The sequence below is a fragment of the Ruditapes philippinarum genome, unplaced genomic scaffold, assembly GCF_026571515.1.
Source record: "Ruditapes philippinarum isolate M1 unplaced genomic scaffold, ASM2657151v2 ctg2582_1_1_1_1, whole genome shotgun sequence".
Taxonomy (NCBI): domain Eukaryota; kingdom Metazoa; phylum Mollusca; class Bivalvia; order Venerida; family Veneridae; genus Ruditapes; species Ruditapes philippinarum.
This window is the reverse complement of record NW_026865210.1, coordinates 26,291-52,660: the sequence shown is the minus strand read 5'-3', so window position 1 is coordinate 52,660 and position 26,370 is coordinate 26,291. Positions and strand designations below refer to the sequence as shown.

The following is a 26,370-nucleotide window of genomic DNA, read 5'->3' as shown; positions in this document are numbered from 1 at the left end:
ATTAGGACAGACTTAAGTTTACCTGCAAATATTCTTTGTTTTGCTGTCTTTCTAAAGAAGATTTATATCCCTTTTTAATTGTTTTAAATGTATCTCATTTGAAATGTTTAAGTTATTAAGTTATGTAAACATATTTACAAATGATAAATATAGCAAATGAATGAACCTATCAGAATTATCTCTGTTTTATTGAATAGTTATCGCATGATTAGATAAAACATTTAATTATTATACAATTCTGAAATCTTGAAAATAAACAGACGTATTTTGGTCTGGGGGTTGTACGTGGTTGTGGTGTCGATACTCTCCTCCGGATAACGACAGCAAGCCACGTTGAATTTAACGAAACACATTTCAACCACCGCATCGTCCCTGGGTATATTGTCAAGCAGTTTACCAGTACTAGTTGCTTTAACTTTCGCAAGGAACTGATAACTTCTGTACATTCCAGAGCAGAGGTACAGTACGAATGACCGTAGAAAGGATTCATGATCAATCACAACCAAAGTAACATGCACCGTAAGGGAATCGAACCCGGGTCGCCCGAATCACAATTCAGCGCTCTGTCTATAGAACTTACCGGAAAGTTTCTGGGGGTTGTTTTCAGCTCGGGTTGAATTTATTAGCACAGGATGACATGAGATGCGAAAACTCAGAGTGTGGTCCGGTCAAGCAATGGCGAAGACGCCTGTAGTAAACCTCTGTTTTTATGGACAGCATTTACATACCAGATTATAATAAAACATTCTGTTTTAATGTTGCACAAGTAGTTATGATACAAAATATAACTAGGTACATATTCAGGTTGCTTTTAAAATTATTTCGTCAACCGTAAGTAAACAATTCAATTGTGACGTCATTGACATAACGGAAGCTCCATGACGACGTCTTTTCTTTGGACGTTGCTAATAACTCGCAAGACTTTGTTTTAGAATTATTTGCGACTAAACAATAATTTGCCGAAGAGTAATTGGTTGAAACATGACTAAAAGGTCAACTAAGTTGAAAAGGGAGAATAGAAATACGGGAAAACGAAATGTTAAATGTAACGGAAGTAATATGAGCGTTTCACGAAGCAGAAGTAATATAGCATTAGCAAATCAACGCGTGTCATCGCGTCTGAAAACAAACATCGAGAGCGAAGAAGGATTCCCAGACGGCTGTGCCATTACCAAAGCTGACTTCCGGACTATAATGGGAAGCAGACATAGCACACCGCTCCCGAACATTGGATCAGAGTTATACATAGCTAAAAGAATGTGTACACCGTCAGAAAAGGCAGAGAAAAACGATCATTTTCTACCCGATATAAACGGCCATCTACACAACCGCTGTCCAAGAAGGTATAAATATACTTTAACTGTATGTAAGTTTATTTTGAAAACAAGTAGAAGCTACGGCATTTTTTACAAATTTATTTAAACTGAAATTAGATTCAATATTTTGAACATTTATAGCTTTTTTTACATATTTATTTCTTAAAATAACAACATAGTGATGCTATTTCCAGGGTCAACTAAATTAGATTATATCCAAATTCTAACTGCTCATGGAAGGTTTCATTCAAACATTTAAAATATTATACGAAGTTAGACTTTATCTATTTATCATGTATACACTGTAATCCCTCAATGTCTGAAATTATGCACGGAAGGACATCTGAAGTCTGCCTACGCCAGTAAAGATTGAAAGTCGCCATATGACCTATACTGTGTCGGTGCGACGTTAAACCGAACCTTAAACTGGTCTGTGTGACTAAGTTGCCTGGTAGATTATTCCATAGCGTGGGTGTTTATGGTAATCAGATGTTCAAGCTGTGAGATATCATATTTTAACTTGGCCTGGTTGATTTTGAATGGAAGAAGGTAATATTATTACAACTAGATTGATATGCGTGAAATAATAAGTATCATACCTGTAACTGATGGTTATCGTAACATACCTGTAACTAATGATTGTCATACCTATAACTGATGGTTATCATACCTGTAACTGATGGTTATCATAACTGTAACTGATGGTTATCATGCATGTTACTGATGGTTATCATACCTGTAACTGATGGTTATCATACTTGTAACTGATGGTTATCATACCAGTAACTGGTTGTTATCATACATGTAACTGATGGTTAGCGTACCTGTTAATGTTGGTTATCATACCTGTAACTGATGGTTATCGTACCTGTAACTGATGGTTATCGTACTTGTAACTGGTGGTTAACATACCTGTAACTAATGATTGTCATACCTATAACTGGTGGTTATCATGCATGTTACTGATGGTTATCATACCTGTAACTGATGGTTATCATACTTGTAACTGATGGTTATCATACCAGTAACTGGTTGTTATCATACATGTAACTGATGGTTAGCGTACCTGTTAATGTTGGTCATCATACCTGTAACTGATGGTTATCATACCTGTAACTGGTGGTTATCATACCTGTAACTGATGGTTATCATACCTGTAACTGATGGTTATCGTACCTGTAACTGATGGTTATCATACCTGTAGCTGGTGGTTAACATACCTGTAACTGATTGTTATCATACCTGTAACTCATGGTTATCGTACCTGAAACTGGTGGTCATCATACCTGTAACTGATGGTTATCATACCTGTAACTGGTGGTTATCATACCTGTAACTGATGGTCATCATACCTTTAACTGATGGTTATCATACCTGTAACTGATGGTTATCATACCAGTAACTGGTGGTTATTATACCTGTAACTGGTGGTCATCATACCTGTAATGATGGTTATCATACCTGTAAATGATGGTTATTATACCTGTTACATATGGTCATCATACCTGTAATGATGGTTATTATACCTGTAAATGATGGTTATCATACCTGTAACTGATGGTTATCATACCTGTAAATGATGGTTATCATACCCGTAACTTATTATTATCATACCGGTAACTGGTGGTCATCATACCTGTTACTGATGGTTATCATACCTGTAACTGGTGGTCATCATACCCGTAACTGGTGGTTATTATACCTGTAACTGGTAGTCATCATACCTGTAATGATGGTTATCATACCTGTAACTGGTGGTCATCATACCTGTAATGATGGTTATCATACCTGTAACTGATGGTTATCATACCTGTAAATGATGGTTATCATACCCGTAACTTATTATTATCATACCAGTTACTGGTGGTCATCATACCTGTTACTGATGGTTATCATACCTGTAAATGATGGTTATCATACCTGTAAATGATGGTTATCATACCCGTAACTTATTATTATCATACCAGTAACTGGTGGTCATCATACCTGTAACTGATGGTTATCATAAATGTAACTGGTGGTTATCATAAATGTAACTGGTGGTTATTATACCTGTAACTGATGGTTATTATACCTGTACCTGATGGTCATCATACCTGTAACTGATGGTTATCATACCTGTAACTGGTGGTTATCATACCTGTAACTGGTGGTCATCATACCTGTAACTGGTGGTCATTATACCTGTTACTGATGGTCATCATACCTGTAACTGGTGGTTATCATACCTTTAACTGATGGTTATCATAAATGTAACTGGTGGTTATTATACCTGTAACTGATGGTTATTATACCTGTACCTGATGGTCATCATACCTGTAACTGATGGTTATCATACCTGTAACTGGTGGTTATCGTACCTGTAACTGATGGTTATCATACCTGTAACTGATGGTTATCATACCTGTAACTGATGGTTATCATACCTGTAACTGGTGGTTATCATACCTGTAACTGATGGTTATCATACCTGTAACTGATGGTTATCATACCTGTAACTGATGGTTATCATACCTGTAACTGGTGGTTATCATACCTGTAACTGATGGTTATCATACCTGTAACTGATGGTTATCATACCTGTAAATGATGGTTATCATACCCGTAACTTATTATTATCATACCGGTAACTGGTGGTCATCATACCTGTTACTGATGGTTATCATACCTGTAACTGGTGGTCATCATACCCGTAACTGGTGGTTATTATACCTGTAACTGGTAGTCATCATACCTGTAATGATGGTTATCATACCTGTAACTGGTGGTCATCATACCTGTAATGATGGTTATCATACCTGTAACTGATGGTTATCATACCTGTAAATGATGGTTATCATACCCGTAACTTATTATTATCATACCAGTTACTGGTGGTCATCATACCTGTTACTGATGGTTATCATACCTGTAAATGATGGTTATCATACCTGTAAATGATGGTTATCATACCCGTAACTTATTATTATCATACCAGTAACTGGTGGTCATCATACCTGTAACTGATGGTTATCATAAATGTAACTAGTGGTTATCATAAATGTAACTGGTGGTTATTATACCTGTAACTGATGGTTATTATACCTGTACCTGATGGTCATCATACCTGTAACTGATGGTTATCATACCTGTAACTGGTGGTTATCATACCTGTAACTGGTGGTCATCATACCTGTAACTGGTGGTCATTATACCTGTTACTGATGGTCATCATACCTGTAACTGGTGGTTATCATACCTTTAACTGATGGTTATCATAAATGTAACTGGTGGTTATTATACCTGTAACTGATGGTTATTATACCTGTACCTGATGGTCATCATACCTGTAACTGATGGTTATCATACCTGTAACTGGTGGTTATCATACCTGTAACTGGTGGTCATCATACCCGTAACTGGTGGTTATTATACCTGTAACTGGTAGTCATCATACCTGTAATGATGGTTATCATACCTGTAACTGGTGGTCATCATACCTGTAATGATGGTTATCATACCTGTAACTGATGGTTATCATACCTGTAAATGATGGTTATCATACCCGTAACTTATTATTATCATACCAGTAACTGGTGGTCATCATACCTGTTACTGATGGTTATCATACCTGTAAATGATGGTTATCATACCTGTAAATGATGGTTGTCATACCCGTTACTTATTATTATCATACCAGTAACTGGTGGTCATCATACCTGTAACTGATGGTTATCATAAATGTAACTGGTGGTTATTATACCTGTAACTGGTGGTTATTATACCTGTACCTGATGGTAATCATACCTGTAATGATGATTATCATACCTGTAACTGATGGTTATCATAAATGTAACTGGTGGTTATTATACCTGTAACTGGTGGTTATTATACCTGTACCTGATGGTAATCATACCTGTAATGATGATTATCATACCTGTAACTGATGGTTATCATACCTGTAACTGGTGGTTATCATACCTGTAACTGGTGGTCATCATACCTGTAATGATGGTTATCATACCTGTAACTGATGGTTATTATAAATGTAACTGGTGGTTATCATACCTGTAACTGATGGTTATTATACCTGTAACTGGTGGTTATCATACCTGTAACTGGTGGTTATTATACCTGTTACTGATGGTTATCATACCTGTAACTGGTGGTTATTATACCTGTTACTGATGGTCATCATACCTGTAACTGATGGTTATCATACCTGTAATGATGGTTATCATACCTGTAACTGATGGTTATCATACCTGTAACTGATGGTTATCATAAATGTAACTGGTGGTTATCATACCTGTAATGATGGTTATCATACCTGTAACTGATGGTTATCATAAATGTAACTGATGGTCATCATACCTGTAACTAAGGCCCCCACGATTACACGTTTAAACGGATTCGTTTCGATTTTCATTCATAAACGTTTACGATATTGTTTACCGTTTAATCGAAATGACTGTATTGTCTTACAAAATTTCTTAATCATTGCCTGTAATCATGGATTCTAGTGGTTTATTCCAAAGTAAACAAACGGAAAAATGGGTGTTTACAACCCTCCACACAGCATTATGGGTTAACAATGCAAAAAATGTGTGCTGACCCAATTGTGATGAGCCCTGCACATTCTTTATTTGTACATGTATTAAAAATAGAAAGAAAGACATCATTTGGCGACTCAAATGCATGGTGTGTATAGTACATAGAGGTACCAACCGTTTAAACGTGATGCGTTTCGTTCTTAGCAATCGTGAAAACGTTTACAAAAAATTTTAAAAACGGGGGAGCCTTACCTGAAAATGATGTTTTTAAATACTTTAAACTTTTGGGTTATCAATAAATGTAAACTGAGGGTTTAAATCATCCCTGAAAAACGGGGATCCCCTGTAAAAAGGTTTTTCAAAAACCTTAAGGGGGTTTAAATAAAAACCCTTGTAAATTAAATGGTTAAATGTTTTTTGTAACTGTTTGGTTACCCCGTTTCCCCTGAAAAGGCAAAAAATTACGTGTTTTTAAAAATTGTTTTTTCCGGAAAAATTTTTAAATTTGTAGGGAAAAAAACCCAACCCCAAAGATGTTGGTTTGTCAAAAACTAGACTATATCAATACGGGAAAAGGCCCGTTTGCAATGGGACATTCCCGGATAAAACCGCTTCCCGTTTACTTTTAAATTTTTAAAAAATTATTGTTTCAGACATAAAGGGGGAACTTAAAGGGAACAACGAGTTGAACAGAAATGTTTATGTAGAAGTATCCAAAAACCGAACCAACATTTCCCCATATGAAAGGGCGATTTTTCCATCTTAAAACGCCTTTCTTTTTGGGGGGGCCCTTTTTTAGGGGAAGGGGCTCAGCCAGATTAGTCAGGTATGCTTAAAATTTTTTACCTATAAAAAACTAAAAGCCAAAAACGGGAAATGGAAACCCCCGGGTTTCAAAAATTTTATGAAAAAATAGTAAAAGGTACTTTTAAAAACCAGTTAGATTACGAAATTTTAAATTCTTGTGATTTTTACTTTGGGGAATGTTTTGAAACACAACTTTTAATTTTTACTTTTTCCTGTAGGTGTGGAAGTTTTTATATGTCTAAGTTTTTATATTCATCCTATCTTTTTTTATCTTATTTGTACGACTATAAAGTCCGTTACCTTTCAGGGGCGTAGCTAGCGTTACGCACCTACGCACGTGCGTAACATTGATCCAGGAAAACGAAAACTCAAATATACGAAAAACGGTGAGAAAACTAAAGGGTATAGGCGTGGGTGGTGTTGGAGTGTTTTGAGGCATGGGTCCAACATTTATATAGATCTAGCTCTAATTATATCATTGATTCTAATATAAATAGAGATCGGTAGATCTAATAAGTTCCAATAATAATATAACGTAAAGAGTATTAATCCATAAAGAACTATATGAAGCATAATACGGTTTTAACGGAGGTAATGCTCGCTCGAAATACACTTCGTCCGATATACAGAACGAGTTACTGTATGTGGCGAGATTAACAGCAAAACAATTGTGGAGACCTGCAACGCCGCTCCATTCTTTGGCTGTATCGCCGACGAGGCCAATGATGCAGCGCCCATCAAGCAAATAGCTAATGTTCTCAGGAACATATAAACTTTATGGAGTTTGATTGTCCATTAATTAATGTGTTCGTTTAAACGTTTGCATTGGGGGTGCCAGAAAGATTAATCACACGACGTCGCTTGTTATAACCACGTTTTATTCTGTCGAGAAAACGGACAATTATGCCTCAGAAATGAATATATTATTACTTCTTTAAAAAGGAGAAACATGATCGAGATCAAGTTTTAAAGCTGCACGCCTCCAAATGAGCAAAACTATTTCGATAAAATCAAACCTGAGAAAAGTGTAGTAAGATTTTAGGAAAGGTATTCAGTAAAGATTCAAAATTCTAGTAAAACTTTACATGTAATGTGCTATTAATGACCGAATTTTTCAGTATGTATAACTAAATGTTATTGCGTTACGAACGCAGTAAGGGCTTTTTTGCATATTTTGACCTCTTTATAGTAATTTATATAGGTTGTAAGTGGCATTGATGATGTCTAAATTGCATTATTTTGGTAACTTTACAATATTAAAGCGTTAAATACATTTTCAAATTTTCATGAAAATTAGCATGAATCTGGAGGTGTGCTGCTTTAAAACATTTAAATAATATTTCAGGGCTTGTTAAATGCTTCTAACGAAGAAAGTAGCGCTTAATGTGAAATTATTTGTCATAAAAGTAGCAAAATGTAAACAAAGTAGTATTTTGACTTCCATACAAAATACTAAATCCCTTAAACTGTAGTAATCGCAAAAAAATGCACAAGAGAAAAATATGTACCTATATAACAGTAAAAACGTTTTTCTTGTGTTTGTTGTCGTTGTTTTCTTTTTCAGTGACGCTCCTAAAGTATAACCTCAAAAGGCCCAGTATGCCCCAGAATTCTTTTATTTTTATGTCATTTTTTTTACTTTTATAATTTCTTTCATCAGTTACTTATTGGCAAATTGTATAATCCCAAACGACTATATCTGAAAGATGTATTCGTGTGTGATCATTATTAAATTTGATTGAACTCTTTGAAAAAGAAAATTGTGCTGGCGATATAACTTTTATTTAACTGTATTTATTTATACAAATTTGAATGCGATTTAATGTGTAATAAAAATGAAACTTACATTAGTTGGCATTACTTAAAAATATCTTAAACTCTCGTCAAAGGTTTGTAACTTTTTCTTTAATCGTTTCAAATCATATTTTTATATCAATGACAACGCATGTGAGATCCTTTACATGTATACATCATAGTATCTGTAATAATAAAATAATTTTCTATGCGTTTTATTGTAATTGCATTATGTATGTCACCTCTCTTATAAATTAAAAAAAGGAAAAAAAATAAACAAATAACAAAAATTTACTGTATATATATATAAATGAGTATGCTAGATATCACACTGAGAAATGAACATTTGCAATATTTTCACAAATGCGAAGGACACTTTTCAGTGTGATATTTAGCATATTAGCCCAAAAAGAAATCAGTTTGCCGTATAAGTAAATGACAGCCATGAACGACCGTTTTCATCAAAGCACGAGAAACAGAGATGATACCAGAAGTTCGACTGCTACGAGAACATTGAGCAGACAAAAGTAATTTAAGATAATACTCATCGCTACGTAGTAACTGATAACATTTTTAGATTTTAGTTAGTAACGATATTTCAATTGAGAAAAAACAATCTAAAAATGAAGAAAACACATTATTTTCTGTAAATCGGTGCGAGACTTCACTGTTGCAGTCTCCGTTTATTATAGAATCTGTACTGTTAGATATACCGACAGAGCTTTATCAAATGTTAACAAGTGTCTGCATTTCCTTCCAGCAATGCCAGTGCTGATCGCTCAACGATGACCACTGGTCATCTCTCTGGCTTAGGACTTTTGCAGATCCATAGAGACAGGGTGATCTAGGCTGACGTTGTTGTAGATAAATTTGTGTTTGTCACTTTTATTTGCTGACTTGTAAAAGCGTACACGTCATTTGTTTGCGTCTGTTTATTCAATGTATATCCTTATATAACGTTAATCAAATACTATACGATCTAGACATTATATCTAAGACGTTTTCTAAATCACGTCACTTATTAACACAACTCATATCATTACATAAAATGTTATTATAATGATAATATTAAATTCCTTCTGACTTCAATTTGTAATTTTATGGACCTCAATGGTCATGAAAATGCATAATTTTAACATCTCTAAATGGTGAAAATCAATGAGCTTCCGGAGGCTTCGCCCCCTGGACCCCTACCAGGGCTCTGCCCTGGACCTGCAAGGGGGCCTAAGGCGGCCCCCTTAACCCCCTGCCTGAGCGTGCGTAATATCGATTTCGGCCTAGCTACGCCCCTGCCTTTACATTAATTGTCCATCGATATATAAGAAATAATGAACATCATGGTTATTTTGATGCTATAATAATTATCGAACAAGGCTTTGAAAACGATGCTAAACAGTTTTCCGTTGTCACTGAAACCAGGTAAATTTTACAATATCAGGAAATTGTTAAACATTTTTATCATATTTCGTTCAACCGCTACCTATATGAGATAACTCTCGTTATTATATGTCATTATCTTATATTAATATTATCTACCTTCCTTTGAAATCGTTTTTTCGCAAGTATAACAAATTGTACGTACTAGATATTAAGAATAGCTTTTATGTATACAATTAAACAAGCTTTTGTTAAAAATACAGATAACAAGATGTACATGGACATTTATTGTATTGTATTATTGTAATCGACTACGAAATGTACTTGCCATTTCCTGAAAACCAGAAAGAGCTAAATCTGGTTAATAGCCAGTCATAGTACAACGACCTTTTTTAAAACGACATTTAAAAAAAAAAACTAGTCTATAATTTTTTTATCACGATTTTTATTTGTCAAGGTAAATAATAAAATACATGTGTATTGACATTATTTCATTATTACACAATACATGATTATAAGCTCCTACGAATCAGCCACGATTTTAAGACGATTATAATAATAATAATAATAATAATAATAATAATAATAATAATAATAATAATGAATAATAATAATAATAATAATAAATAATAAAATAAAAAATAATGAAATAATAATAAAATCTTTATTGATTTATTGATAGATAGATAATACAAATCATGAGCATAAAAATGTTTAAAATCGTAAAAACTACTGTAAACGTTTGTCAGGATGGGGAAAATAAATACAATTCTTATACAGTTTTCTAAGTTTATAACATGTAAGTGTCTAGTGAGTTAATAATACTGGATATAAATACATACCAACTTACAAGTTTGGATAACAATGTCGTTTGTAAGATGTTTATTGAATTTTAATTTTGGCGGTTTTAAATCTTTATTTACATCACTTGGAGGTCAAGACCGACGTGACAACATTGGTTGGATTCTGACTTTAAAAAGGTTCGGTGTTTGAAATCAAAGAAATCAGAAATCCTCCAATGGACAGTCGGCCGGATTTCTGAATCTGAAATCTTGGATTTCAATGGCGGCAATAAGAAATCTTCAATATAAAATATGAAGTGACAGATTTCAAAGATGTCTGTCATTAGACGAAACATGAGTAAATCAGTTTTCTGCTATGCATAAAGGTAAGTTTAACAATTCTACCAGCTTAAATTGCAAAGTGTCAAAACAGAGTCCTTTGTCAATCAGGTAAGTGCATATTTTTCTTGTAGAAGTCAACAAAATATGAAGCTATAGGATTTCACCATGTCACTTGGATTTCATCATAAGTTCTGTTGTAAGTACATTTCAGAATTATACTAGAATGTCAGATCCTTACACTACAAATAACACATCATAATTTTCCCAGGAACAAATAGCAACACCAATTAAAATAACAACATCAATAACAATAATACGCTAGTAATTCATATTACAATATAAAATAATATGAATACTATCACCTTTATTCTTAGGCAATTGTAACCTGCTATAGTAAACATTTTCATTTTATACAATTAACATTTAGATGAAATAGCCGATCGTTTTTGTAAAACATTAAATCAATTTTACTAGAGTCCACTAGAGATTACTAGAGACCGAACATCTTCCTACTTTAAAATAGTTCAGTGTCATGGTAATGTAAAATCCATAGAAAGCCAAGAGGAAATAAAGTAATAAAATAAATAAATAAATATGGGATTTTTGCAGAACAAAGATAAGTGCCCACAGTGCTTTGATGGAATATATAAGAGCATATAGATGATTTTCTTCTGTAATAATGGTATCGGGATATGAAAGACTTGTGGGAATCTATTATATAAACGTAAATTTTACGTGATTTCTACGTCTACGTCAATGATTTCGCCATCAACTAATTAAAACAAATGGATATTGTGAAAATAATCAGTGTTGTCTTAATGTTAAGGGAAAGGTCTCGCAGATGTATCTTAAGTGATGAATATCCTAAGAAATTCTAATTTTGTAATATGAATTTTGAAGGTGGTAATTTTACTGACGAACTGAGAAGAGATGTAGAGGAAAAGAGGCAGGTACGTGAGAAACGCAACTTGGATAAAATGCGAGTACAGCTGGAGGAAAGAGAAATGCGAGTGCCATGTGCTGGTGGATCACGTGGTTACAATGATGATAGAGTGAGAGCAGTTGTTGAGGAGCAGGAGAACATAAGAAGAGCAAACTTTGATAAACACGTGAGACAGTTTATGAACAAACACCATTAGACAATAAAAACAAACTCCCACTTATCTTTACATTTTTCAACATGTTTACATTTTTAACAGACATTTAACAAAGTCGCTTTATAACTTGTATAAATTTTTCCAAAATAAAATACTTACATAAACATAATATAATGTTGTTTGCATTTAATACTATGCCAATCATCATATTATTTTAAGTAATACAACACATAATTTAAACTGATAAATACAATCAAATTATTTGACATAGAGAAACAAATTCGCTAAAGCAATTTTAAACTAAAAGTTTTCTGATGATGTGCATTTTAACACCGCATTTAGCTCCATCGCATAAACGTTTGATTTTTAACGCATAAACAGGGCGACCATGTGTAGCGGCAAAAATTACTTACATGTGCCTTTTTGCTACACAAGAGGATTAACTTAACCGTTAGAAGACCTCAACAGAAACGATGGTAATGACTTTAGCAATGTCAGTAGCTATTTGTGTTACATAGAAAGTGTCGGGATAGTGGAGACATAATGATTCGGTTCTCCGCCACTGATGTGATCTTGAAAAAGCAGAAATAATTGTGATGGTGGTCATAAATGCAGGGCAGATGCAATTGATCTTGATGATGAAACCTTATCGAAACAACTAATCACTTTTGTATGTGTTTTCATTTGTTTTATGTGGCGAAAGTTTGTTTTTAGCCACGTAAGCATGGTCAGCTTTGCGTTGAAAATCACCGCATATAAACGGCATCGGGCAGCTCTGTTATGCGGTGTTACAGTGCATTCTCTTTCTGTCTGGTCCATACTTTTATCTGGCAACAACGAACGCTAGGGGGAAACAGTAATCAATGTCATTGTTTCGTCTGTTTATATGTGACATCACGTGAACACGTCTCCTTTATATACGTATTTTAAATACGAGATTTAAAACAAAAAAACCAGTATACTAAATTGAATAATATAAATGTTGACGGAAATAATACACGTGATATTTTATCCACTAGCCGAGCACGACCGAGATTTGATAATCGACTAAAACATTTTATTTCACAGTGCCGTGTCTCCTTGTTATCTTCAATCTCCTGTTGAAAAATAAAAATGTACAAATTGAAAATTCTTAAGAAACATAGTAGTGAATACTTTATTAAAAGATGTATTTAACTGATTACTTTCTCTCTTATCAAACTATATTTCTAACTAACATCTGAATAAGGCAGCAAAACTAAACTTTTTTCAATATCAAGTGTTGGTCAATCACCATTATAACAGTCAATGTTTTGATATTTATAGTTTATTCAGCTCTACTTGAAGATGAAAGAATGGGCATAAATATCAAGCACAAAATATATCACTTACTAAGTTTTCGTGGTTTTGGCTGACAGAATTGATTTGTATTTTTTTCTCTTGTAGGGGATACTTATTCTCTTTTCTAGTCAACACATTTACACATGCAAACTCTAGCAGACCTAAAAATACGAACGCTAGGCAAGTCGCCATGTACACATCTATAGCCTAGAAATAAAAACATTTCAATTATTATTTCAAATAAACTCACCAACGTTTATTTCTAAACATAGTAAGTTATAAGCTGTAATATGACAACGGGAGGTAGTATGACAAAAGACACAGAAGATATAATTCTTCACGATGATGGTCAATTTTAAACTTCAACGGTAATATAAACAACGCAACAGCCGAAATAAACATCAATATTATCGCCGTTTTTTTTAACGACAAAATGTTTCGATAAATTCAATGGACCAGACGGCTATGAACGAAGCTATCCGATTATGTGGCCCCAGCTTTGCCGTGTGCAAAATGCGCAGCGCTTTTAAGTTTGGGAACCACATAATCGGATAGCTTCGTTCATAGCCGTCTGGTCCATTGAATTTATCGAAAGATTTTGTCGTTGGAAAAAAAACGGCGATAATATTGATGTTTATTTCGGCTGTTGCGTTGTTTATATTACCGTTGAAGTTTAAAATTGACCATCATCGTGAAGAATTATATCTTCTGTGTCGATGAACCAAAGGATTATGTGAAAATATTGGAAATGGATTAAAATACATGGTGATTATGACGGTAGGGGTGCGGATTTTTTCCGGCGAACATTTTTATCTTGTGTATTATTATAGTTGTTGAAATATGATTTTTTTTCAAAACGGCATATATTAAGATTTTTTGATATATATGATCAGTACATGTGCTGGGATTGACAAATGTGCATTTTATTTGGATTTTAAAGGCGTTTTGAGCTCCAAACCCCAAATGTCTGTGCCGAGAATCAGTGTGAGCTGTAGACTATAACTACAATACACACTTGTATACTTACTTTTACGTAAGACACCTGTGGGAGATTTGCTCTGGCACCAGAACTTTGTGTCGTTATTGTAAGTACAGTGAGCAGGCTGAGTGAGACTCGAGCCGGCACAGAGGTACAGTCTAACCAGAAGCTGACCCATGAGAGAATAACAATGAGGACACTGGGTATATATATCTGTAAGATGTGATACGCATAATTTCTCTCTAATGTGAACTTTACATTGATGCATGGAAAGAAAACTGCAAAGTAAATAAAATACATGAAACATATTTAACACATCAATATAAATGTATTTTGGTGATTTAAACTGGAAATAATGATAATGTTTGAATTGTTTTAGGATATAAAATTTTGAATAAACGATGAATTAAACGTGCCGGACGATATTTATACTTGTACATATTGAAAAGTGAGTCTTGATACGTGAAGCTTGCCAAATATTTGTATATTTTGAATGTGAAAAATTTATAGGCTCACTACCTTTATTTTGTTTTCTTCCAATTTGCTTTACTTTAGTTTAATAAGTAAAATAGAAAAGAATTTGACAAATTTGAATACATACTTCCGTAATAATCTTTCTGACAGTTAGCTGGCTCGATCCTTGTTAAAGAAAATTGTGGGAATTCTATATCTTTAGCAACAGATACCGCGTCAGCCTTCCATACAAAATTCATATTTTCTGTACTATGTCCATCTGAAATACATGTTTAAATTTATCATGATAATCAATTTACAAAACTTCTTCTCATCTTATTCTAATGTATATAATACATAAATTTCATTCATGTCCATTTGACACATATTACATGTACATTTACTGGAACACAGTTTTCAGTATTTAACAAAAATAACAGTGCAACATCACGTTTTGCAAAACATGCGATTTTTAAATAAAATTCTGTTCATCTCATAGAATTAGCTAGACTTAAAGTAACTGTGTTGGCTAAATGATAATGTTTGTATTAAATTTGTGATTCGTCAATTCCAGAGCATATGTTTTTAATGAAGTGGGTTTTATTGTATGAAATTAATTTGAGCACTTTTTAAATAAGAAAGGCGTCTATTTAATGGAAATTCGAAAAGTTTTAAAAGTTCAAAAGTGGACAATTGTTAGCTCTTATAATTACATATTTTAATTAAAAATTTCAAACACTGAATGCAGTATCCTCTAATAAAGTCATAATGATAAGTCAAACAAAATTTACTTACAACTTTCTATTTCAAGGAAACAAGACTGTGTATCAAACGGATATTTTTGTAGATTCATTGAACACGAAAAAAGACCAGTCACTCTGTAAACAGATATATAGCTGATCAAGATACAGATTCTAAGAAATAGCTCATTAATTCCTTATTTCTTTCCTATAATCATGTTACCCAGTATTGTATTATATCTATTGTATGTCTATTATTGTACTATGTTATAACTTACCTATGGCGTTGTAACAATGCACTGCCTTCAAAACTATGTAACTGTCCTTCATTACTTTATATATCTGTCATTCAATCCTCTATGTAACTGCCCTTCATTACTCTATGTAGCTGGCCTTCATTACTCTTTATATCTGTCCTTCATTACTCTATATATCTGCACTGAATTACTCTATGTAACTGCCCTTCATTACTCTATATATCTGACCTTCATTACACTTTATATCTGCACTTCATTACTCTATGTAACCGCCCTTCATTATCCTATATATATCGGCCTTTTATTACTCTATATATCTGCTCTTCATTTCTCTATATATCTGCCCTTCATAACTCTATGTAACTGCCTTTCATTACTCTATATATTTGCCCTTCATTACTCTTTATATCTGCACTTCATTACTCTATTTATCTGCCATTCATTACTCTATGAAACTGCCCTTCATAAATCTATATATCTGCCCTTCATTACTCTATATATCTGCCATCCATTGCCCTATGAAACTGCCCTTCATTACTCTATATATCTGCCATCCATTGCTCTATGTAACTGCCCTTCATTACTCTATATATATTTATTTGCCTTTTATTACTCTATATATCTACCTAATTAAATCTGTGGATTCAAATATTTACGTGGACGGCTGTCATTTGCAGACGACTCACAAGTTATTTTATACAGGTTGAGAAAATCGTTGCTCAATAAAGACTTGACTTAGCTTAATGACTAAATTATAAATGTATGACTGATATGCTAAGACGATACATCAAAATAAAATTAGATCACAATATTTTTACAAGATGTCATTTAAAATTGAAATAAATCATTATTATTACCTAAGGACTAGAAAGACTGTATGTGAGGTAAATTTGTAAAGACATTACAATATTACAATTAAATACTCACCTTGCACTAAGTTGAACTGTACCATTAGGATAAACGTGAATCATTTTATTTAGGACTGTAACTTCGTGATAATTGGATGATTTTTCATTCAATATATACAAATCAGGAACCCACACTTTGTCAAACAATGACGAATCTAATTCAAGTCTTGTCAAATTTAACACATCTGTGTATGTTAGACGCTCGTCCACCCAACTTTCTCGTAGATGTAAACTCATAGAATAATCCTAAAAAATTACTTAAATCATAAAAAACGGGACTAACTATAATGCATGACGTTACGGAAAGTTCACAAAACTACGTAACTAAATGACATTATGTACGTAACGTAATGTAATGTAATACGTATAATAACATAAAAGTTTAAAAGATGTCCGTTAATTCTAAGGATAGGAATGTGAAGGTATTTTCAGCCAGGTATTAACTTGCCAATGTTTTGATTAAAGAAATTCTTGATAACCCATGAACTTAATGTTTATACCAGATCTACAACCTACAATAAGTGAGCAGACGTGTGTCACTGTATTATCATTACAGATTTATAATGACTGTTGGCATGAAACAACTTTGCTCATGAGAGAGTTTGCGAAAAGATCAATGGCTATCAAGAAAGCCATTTTATGGTTTTACAATAAATTCGTTTATTACTACTAGCTCATGAATTTAGAAAATCATTATGTAACACTTTCATCATGCTTGCTGGGATTGAAACGTGTGCCATGCCATTTATTTTAAAAGTCAGGACCAGTGACTAGAGATATCAAGTCAGGACCAGTGACTAGAGATATCAAGCCAGGACCCGTGACTAGAGATATCAAGTCAGGACCCGTGACTAGAGATATCAAGCCAGGACCCGTGACTAGAGATATCAAGTCAGGACCCGTGACTAGAGATATCAAGTCAGGACCAGTGACTAGAGATATCAAGTCAGGACCCGTGACTAGAGATATCAAGCCAGGACCCGTGACTAGAGATATCAAGCCAGGACCAGTGACTAGAGATATCAAGCCAGGACCAGTGACTAGAGATATCAAGCCAGGACCCGTGACAAGAGATATCAAGCCAGGACCCGTGACTAGAGATATCAAGCCAGGACCCGTGACAAGAGATATCAAGCCAGGACCCGTGACTAGAGATATCAAGTCAGGACCCGTGACTAGAGATATCAAGTCAGGACCCGTGACTAGAGGTATCAAGCCAGGACCCGTGACTTGAGATATCAAGTCAGGACCCGTGACTAGAGATATCAAGTCAGGACCCGTGACTAGAGATATCAAGCCAGGACCAGTGACTAGAGATATCAAGCCAGGACCTGTGACTAGAGATATCAATTAGTTATTGATAAGATTTTTTGAAAACTTTATTAACAGTAAGTTGTTGTTCCTTAAAAAAATTCACCAGGTTAAACATATTATACTAGGTTACCAAGTTAAAGGTCATTATAGAACACAATCATGTCTAATTATTATTGTCTTTTCATTTCAAAACAGGGGCTAAATTCCACTCTCATGAAGGCATTGTTAAATTTACATCTAAAATTATTTTATATGTATATATTATTTTATATGTCCTTACCATGTTCGCTTCACTGATAGAGTACATAGAGATCACATATATACTGACAATAACTAGAACCTGTCTGTCGGCACCGTCTGAAACATATTGATTTATTAAGGTTATAAGTTCGAAATTTCTTTTCATATAAAGCAGATATAAAATTATATATAGACTAGAAGTATACTCATATATGCTAGTTTCTTTAGATAGTTTATGAACAGTGGCTGAAGGCGCAAAGCTTGATACTTATCTTAATATTGCCCATTGCTGCCCCAGTTGTAAAGGTCTAAAAGTATGAAACTGTAACAATGGTAAATTTGCTCGATTCTGATATATCCTGTATAATAATAATCAGGTTCGATGTTAGATCTACCTTTATCATATCTAGGAGGTAACTTCTTGTCATATTTTTCGAATATCTCTTCCAGAATTGTGGACCTGAAACAAACAATTCTATTGTTTAGATGTCATAAATAACAATAAACTAATTAATATTACATTTATTTTTCTTTGTCAGACTTGACCTCGTTTTTACTTTAAGTAAACAAACAAACATGTGATAACTGGCAATTGGCATTGTTGAGACATTCCCTTGTCTCTATGCAATTTGTCCCATGTATTAACACACTAATAAGATTTTCTATCTTGGGGAAATATAACGAACTATTTAGAAATCCGTATGGACAATTTATAGTTTATCACTATTCCTCTGATACACTAATTACTTCTTTTAACTGACCATCCACAGATCAATATGTAATAGTTAACAAATTCTTCTCAGAAAACCTCCCGAGGATTATTTAGTTATAGACGAACATTATAAACTGATTCGGACATCTGAGAACAGAATAAATTGACCAGTTTTATACTGCAAGCTAATTAGTTTGTTCTATATTCAGTAAGTAAACTGGAGCATGCTGCGAACATGACCTTATATTGCCGTAATAAAGAACCTTTTTTTACAATAACCTTATGTTATATGATGAAGCTGAAAGTTTCTTTTATACACCGTAGAATGATCTTGAGAATTTTCAAAGATTTTATTTGATCTACCAAGGCATTGATAATTTTTGCTAGAATGAACTTATTAATTAATAGTTATAATTTGATAGATTCAATGTAAAGGGAGAGGTGGTTGGTAACAATAAATATAAACCTTGACAGTTTTCACTTTATGAACTCTCTTCAAGCGCAGTTCAATCTAAAACTGAAAAGCTATTGAATACCAGAACGGGTATTTGTTTACTTACTTTCCATTACCTTTAGATTGAAGACAACAATTTTAAAATAATAAAGTAACTTACTAACTAACTATGAAAATGTTTAAATTTCGATCGAGTACCTTCCAATAATCAGGAAATTAAAAAGGAATTAATTTTGATATAATAAAATGTTACTTACATTGTAATATTAGATGAATAATCCTTTAGACAAACTGCACCTCGCATATTTACCAGTGCCACCCATGTCAATAAAATTTGTTTGGCAGATATATTCATATTTCAATAATGTTTCAAATATTTCAAATAATCCAATTATCAATATAAATAGAGTACAGAATTATCAATGTTCAAAACACACTGTCTATGATTTCACTTAAACTAGTTCAATTATTGCAAGCTGGGTATCTGGTGATCTTTTAAATGTAACATTTTAAAAAAATTTCTTAAACTTTGACACACATATTTTTCAAAAACATTTATTGATATATCTCCCACTTATTGAGCGTTTTAAATGATGCTACATCTTTAATATTTAATCCTCGCGAACCTCTCTCCACTATCTATACAAGAGTTAATTATTTAACCATCATACCTATGTTGGTGTTCAATCAATGAGTTCCTGCTATATATATATATATATATATATATATATATATATATATATATATATATATATATTTTTATATGAATGTAAGCTGATATTTCTTACATATTATATGGCTCAAATAGACTCAACCCTCGCTGAGTATAATCGTACAGCGACTGCTTCTAATAGCAGAACTAGTTTCAAATCAACATTAATTTCATCAGAACAGAATTAATTAGCAGAATTTAATTAATTTTATCGCATTATCAGTTATGTAAAATTAATAAACAACATTCGTGATGAAACAACTAGCATTAGTTATATTACATGTAAGTGTTATATCTTAAACAAGTCGTTATTGCTTAATGATAATTTTTACATTTCTATATCCTCCACACCAAATAACACAGTACAGTAAATAATGAAACATACAACTCGGATAAAAGTGCTAATTACATGAGGCAAATATTTGATAGATTTTCATCATTTACAGATTTCTATTCTACCGTTTGTAGAATATACCAATTCTTTATTGAAGAAGCTCTACTATAGAATTAACATTCTGTTTATATTCCATTTTAATATTATCAGTGATATTTCATAAAAAAGTTTATTTTAGACCTTCCGTTTGTGTTTGTTTTGTAAGACAAAATGTTTATTTTTATTTGATGATTAGAATAAATGTTGTATTTTGTTCTGAATGACACTTAATTTGTTTATGTCTATCTGACGTGTCTATTTGACCTTCACGTTTTTCAGTGTGATGATCAACCTAAAAGCAAAACACATTTTAATGTCTTCAAAAGCAGTTTAATTTTACGGATATTTGCATCAAACCGGAAAACATGCGAACTATATTCCATAATCAATTGATATCCTACATGTTTTCACGTGAATGTCATTACATCTAATAGAAAATATTAGCATGTAGCCTTTTAATAGCATACGATATTCCTATATTAGTACTGTAAGATATACATGTAAATATAAAATTAGAAAATTGATCTCTATAGTTTTATAGTAAATTAATAGGCGACCAGCGTATTTTCGTTATACATGTACATCCATTTTATACCCTATTCAATTTTTTCCACAAACCTTTATTAAGTTGTAAAAATGTGATATGACTGAGTCAGTATTGCAAATATGTTCAACAATATTACCATATTTCACTGAAGTATCATTGAAGTCACGTCCGAATTGCATTTTTTTACAAAACACTTTAACAAACACTATGTACATCTTATTATGTTCCGTATATCTTTATGTAACATAATGAACGTACTACCGTACGTTACTTTCACTTTATCTTATTATATATTCACAAGTGTAGTAAATCCTCGCAATGAATGTTTACTTATGTTTAATTATGTTTAATTTAAAATACTCTATTTTACATTATAATAGAATCTAACTGAATATTACTGATGAAATTTAAACTTGACTTTATATGTTGAACATTCATTGTAGAAATAAACGGTGTATTATGTTATATGGCTTAATAGATAAAAACACTCCGGTTATGTTTAATTTGATGATCATAATCAGTATGTAAAATGACATGTTCATGTCTCTATAGTTATATAACGACGTCATATCTTATTGTAATACAGCTTTAATATATAACACACAAGGAAAATATTGACAAAATAATGTAATAAGAGACGTGTTTGACAATACAGATTAACAGACGAAATGTACAACTTTTTATATATATACATGTATTCTGAATATACACACGTATATACCTTATAACAACTTTTAAAAAATATATATATAATTAAATAAAAAAAACATTTACTATTAATGTAATTCAAAATATTTATGCCATTTTTTTTCATGAAATTTTTATATGTATATGTACATGTTGATATTATTTTATTTCCGAACAGTTATCACAATAATGTCTTGTTTTTTTTACTCCAAGCTTATGTTGTAGGCCTATGCAAAAACTTAAGAATTCGAATCTTAGCATAGTGTTGGGGTTACACGGCATATATACAACTAACTGAAAGAGCACACGAGCACAAGTGTAATTAAAACATAAATGTACCGCATATATGGCATAAAATTAAGGCTAAATCATAATCGTTATTATTATGTGTGTGTATGTGTCGTTGCTTTTTCATTTAAAGTGATTTAATTTGATGTATTTAAAAGGTTTTTTTTCACCAATGTAATGGTTTCACCAATATAAATATTAAATTTTCAATCAAAATTTCTCAATATGAGATGTTTGACTAAACTGATAAAATGCTTTTGAACTTTATTTGTCAGAACATTGCTCCAACGGACATCTTGTTGATTTCTGGCTTAATTTTGTCAATGACAATACTATTTTCTTATAAAAATTACGTCATTATGTTTGAAGTGTATCAGGTGGAATGCCATTATTAGTATAAAAAACTCCTTCGGGATTTTAATGTTCAAGATTGTATACCGTGATATTATGGCGTTTTGCAAGTTATCTGCATTGGTTTGAATTAAAATACAAAATTAACTCAGTACTGATTTCAGTCATTTCAGCGAGTCCAAATTTCGCAACAGGTTCCCCATTACAATTCTCCTCCAATCAAACCATTTTCCCTTTTTCGTCTGTCCTAAAAATGTTGTAAAAGGCACGGTCCCTTTTATTAAGTTACAGAAAATGATACTATTTTAAACATGCATACTATGAAATTTAGACATATATTGTATGTTTTGTATGTAAGCTGGAACAGTTTATTAAATATTAACTTTTGCATTGCATGACCGAATGGGGAGCAGTTAGTTTAAGTAAACGCAATTAAAACCGATGCATATTTCAAAACAAAATAATTTGAAAACAACATTTAATGTAATATTCCGTTTTTATCACGCGAATCACATGCCCATGAATATTGAAAGATACAGAAATGATATTAAATTTCAGTCTATTAATAATAAATGTTATAAATGTAAAATGTAAGTGATATTAATATTAAAGTAGTAGACTGTTATTATTTGCCTATTTGGTATAACCCGGTAGTTGGTTGTACCACCAAACGATATTCGCACATGATAAAATATATGGTTGGCTGAAGGGCATTATTTAAGATTTGATCCTAAGTTCAATAAAATGTTGAATGTTGAACAACCAAAATACCTGGGACAATATCAATAATAATTATCACATCCCTTTTTTGCTTATGCGTAAAACGGTATTGCACGGACGTGCATATACTTTGACGTGACGTCCTTTGCGTTATAATTATAAACATAGCGTAAAGACGCGCTAAATGTGAGCATTGTACGCTTATAACAGAAAGAGATTTTCTTTACTGTAAAGCAGTTCTTATGTTGGTTATATGAAAAATAGAATATTATATTCGTGTAGATTCATTACGTAATTTATTGAACTTGTAGAATAAAATAATATTATCAATAAAGTCAGTATTAAATGTAAACTTATTTAATATCCTCTATTTTCATATAATCCGAACCCCGCCTTTTAAGTACTTCGATTTCTATATACACTGTAGTTAGTCTACATTCATAGATCCTTACATGACTACAATCTTTACAATTTGAATTATAGATTAGTGAATTATAATAAAAAAAATGTTCAACACACAATATTTTCTAACAAAATTTGGTTAACTGTGTTGTAAATCAAATAAAATGTTAGTGTATGGATCTATTTCTCCCTATGAAACAATGAAAGCATCAATTAATATATTATATGAAAATTGTAGACTTAGTTTAATAAAGTTTGTTCAGAGATAACGTAAAGATGGAATATCTCTCACACATCCTAGCACAAAACAAGCACACCACAAACAGAAGCATAGCTTCATTTAGACCGTGTATGCCGGGGCCTAAACTTATTCTAGGAAAATGAAAAAATGTCTTACAATTCCCTGAACATATTTATTTGAATTAAATAATATTATACGCCAAAACGCACTTGCAAAAATATAATTAAAATGTGCGTGCCCAAAGATCCTATAAATACATATACATATAATTATGCTACACCCCTGTCATGTGAATGTTTCAAAAGTTTATATTTAGATAAATAAAAAGGCATTGAAAATATGACCTCTTATTATCAATTAAATTGAACGATTAGTTTTCAAAAGCTAAGAGTTCAGTCTATATGACTGAAGACTGAAACGACATGAATGATGCGGTAGCTAGTTTATTAAATGTCCATAAGGCGTTCCGCATGTGGTAAATTGGTCAGGTAAACATATATGCGCAGTAATTCTAAAAATAGGGCCTGTTTGAAATATTTACAAATGATCATCCGGAAATGCTGCCTTGGAAACGACAACATAGTTAAACGACATAGTTATTAACTATGGTCAGATTCTGTGACGACAACCAGCCCAAAAAAGCCATTACCGTCACAAGAGAAGAGAACATGATAGGCTAAATGGCAGGGATATCTATATCCAAGTCTTAATATACAACGTTAAAATACAAAATGGACAGGCTTATAATTATGGACAAACATTTTTCAAATTTTGATTTCTGATCGGCTTTAATTGATCGGCAATGTGTGACAATTGAATGAGGTGAATGACACTACTATGATAACTGCTCGCGCCAAATTTATAAATAACATTTCATTTGTATTACCCATGTTTGTATTTAATTAAATTTGTGTATTAAAATTAGTTAAAAAAAACATGTATTCTAAGTAATAAGATTTTACATTTGTCAATACTCTGTTTCTAATAATTCGCTGGTTTCCATTTTTCAGAGCTTTGATATATTGTATATAAAAAGAGCAGCACACAAATTAATTTACTTTATATAAATGTTGTAAGAATTTTCTTTAAAACCATCTTGCACAAAAGTCTGTAAATAAGTAATGCTCCGCTAATTACGATTTTAATTGAAAGCGGAAATGGTTGACTGGAAGAAGAGTAAATGATGGTACAAATTTATCAATTTATTGTTTATATTCTCAGCCCGATTGATTTTACACAAGCGGACCATTCGATTCCGAAAGTTGAGCTCTATGAAGGTAATTTTTTCGACGATTTCTAAAGTAAACAACTGATCTATATATAATATGAAATAAAAAAAATAATTTCTTAACCCATACACCTTTAACAACAGTCTTACAGTCGCTCTTTTCCACCAGAGCCATTGATTTTTTTGATGAAAGTTTTATGGATATACGTTGTTAAGACATATGCTGATTTATAAACTTTCTCACTTTCTCTTCTGTCAATCCGTTAAATGTTTTAAAAGATTGAACGTTTTAACGGGCGATTCAAAGCGTTCACATTGCTCAACATCAATTTTTTATTTTGTAAGTTTATTCATAAAATGACCAACGAACTGATCTGCGATAGTGTTACCATAACCCGCAGGCATAGCTTTTTCCGGAAGAAATTTATAATTTTTTTTAGTCCCGTTTAAAGTCAATTATATATACTTTCACGTTTTAAGTTCGAAATTATATTTGCCTTTTGCTACTTTTAAAGTTCTTATTATTATCAGGTTGTTTGTTTTTCTCCAGTCATTCACATTTTCGTCTTGTATTTTTCACTTAACCATGGCTTTCGTGTATGACAAAGTCTAGTGTTTCTTTTCTTTTATAAGGCATGTTTGACAAGAGCTTGTTAAATTTCGTCTCCAAATTGTTCGGCAACGTATCTTTGTCTTCAGTTTCAATGTTGATTTTCCCCTAAACCTCAACAAGGTTCATATCTTTGAAAATTGCAGAAATATACAGATTCATTCTTTATATTATCTATGTACACATGTACTTGTGTAATAATAATCACTAGAGAATGGTGTGATAAGAAAGCTGCAAGTTCACAGAATGTCTTCTCCTTTTACTGTCTCTGAAATAACAAGATCTATTATACTTCCGACTGTGTGGGTTCTGAAGTTTACAAGTTACTTGTAACTTACTTGTTAAAAGTCATTCAAGCTAAAAAATTTACTGTACATAGAATGTTTACCACTTAAGTAACAAATGCAGTTTTTATTTGTTTGGGTCGTCAGACCAAACAAATAATGATAGCGTAATTAAAGACCCTGATATTCTTATTTTCGAAATCCGCAAGTAATCCGTCACGAACTCCTAGAAGCGGTTACTTCCCTTTGTAAGTACACTAACGCCGAAAAGGGGAAATAGGGGAAATAACTGCGTAAAGATTGTCAAATGACAGGCGCATTAATTTTTAAACCTTTTCAGGGAAAAAAAAAGTTCCCGATTGATCGAAGATTTCTAAAAATAATTTTGTTACGCGGATGAATATCATTTTAATCATTGAAGATTACTCGGCTATTACCGTAAA

The 26,370-nt window shown here is 32.4% G+C and overlaps 1 protein-coding gene across 1 annotated transcript in view; it reads right to left on the bottom strand.

The window, feature by feature from the left end:
• Nucleotides 1-10,503: 10,503 nt before the first annotated feature.
• LOC132728176 (uncharacterized) overlaps nt 10,504-26,370 on the bottom strand; it is a 29,729-nt gene continuing 13,862 nt past the window's right edge. The window contains exons 11-19 of the mRNA XM_060713805.1: nt 19,682-19,781; nt 18,654-18,718; nt 18,299-18,375; nt 16,724-16,950; nt 15,595-15,677; nt 14,948-15,079; nt 14,395-14,624; nt 13,419-13,574; nt 10,504-13,144 (exon numbers count right to left, since the gene is read on the bottom strand). Coding sequence (XP_060569788.1) covers nt 12,974-13,144; nt 13,419-13,574; nt 14,395-14,624; nt 14,948-15,079; nt 15,595-15,677; nt 16,724-16,950; nt 18,299-18,375; nt 18,654-18,718; nt 19,682-19,781 — 1,241 coding nt within the window. The 3' untranslated portion in view covers nt 10,504-12,973. The remainder of the gene's footprint in view (nt 13,145-13,418; nt 13,575-14,394; nt 14,625-14,947; nt 15,080-15,594; nt 15,678-16,723; nt 16,951-18,298; nt 18,376-18,653; nt 18,719-19,681; nt 19,782-26,370) is intronic.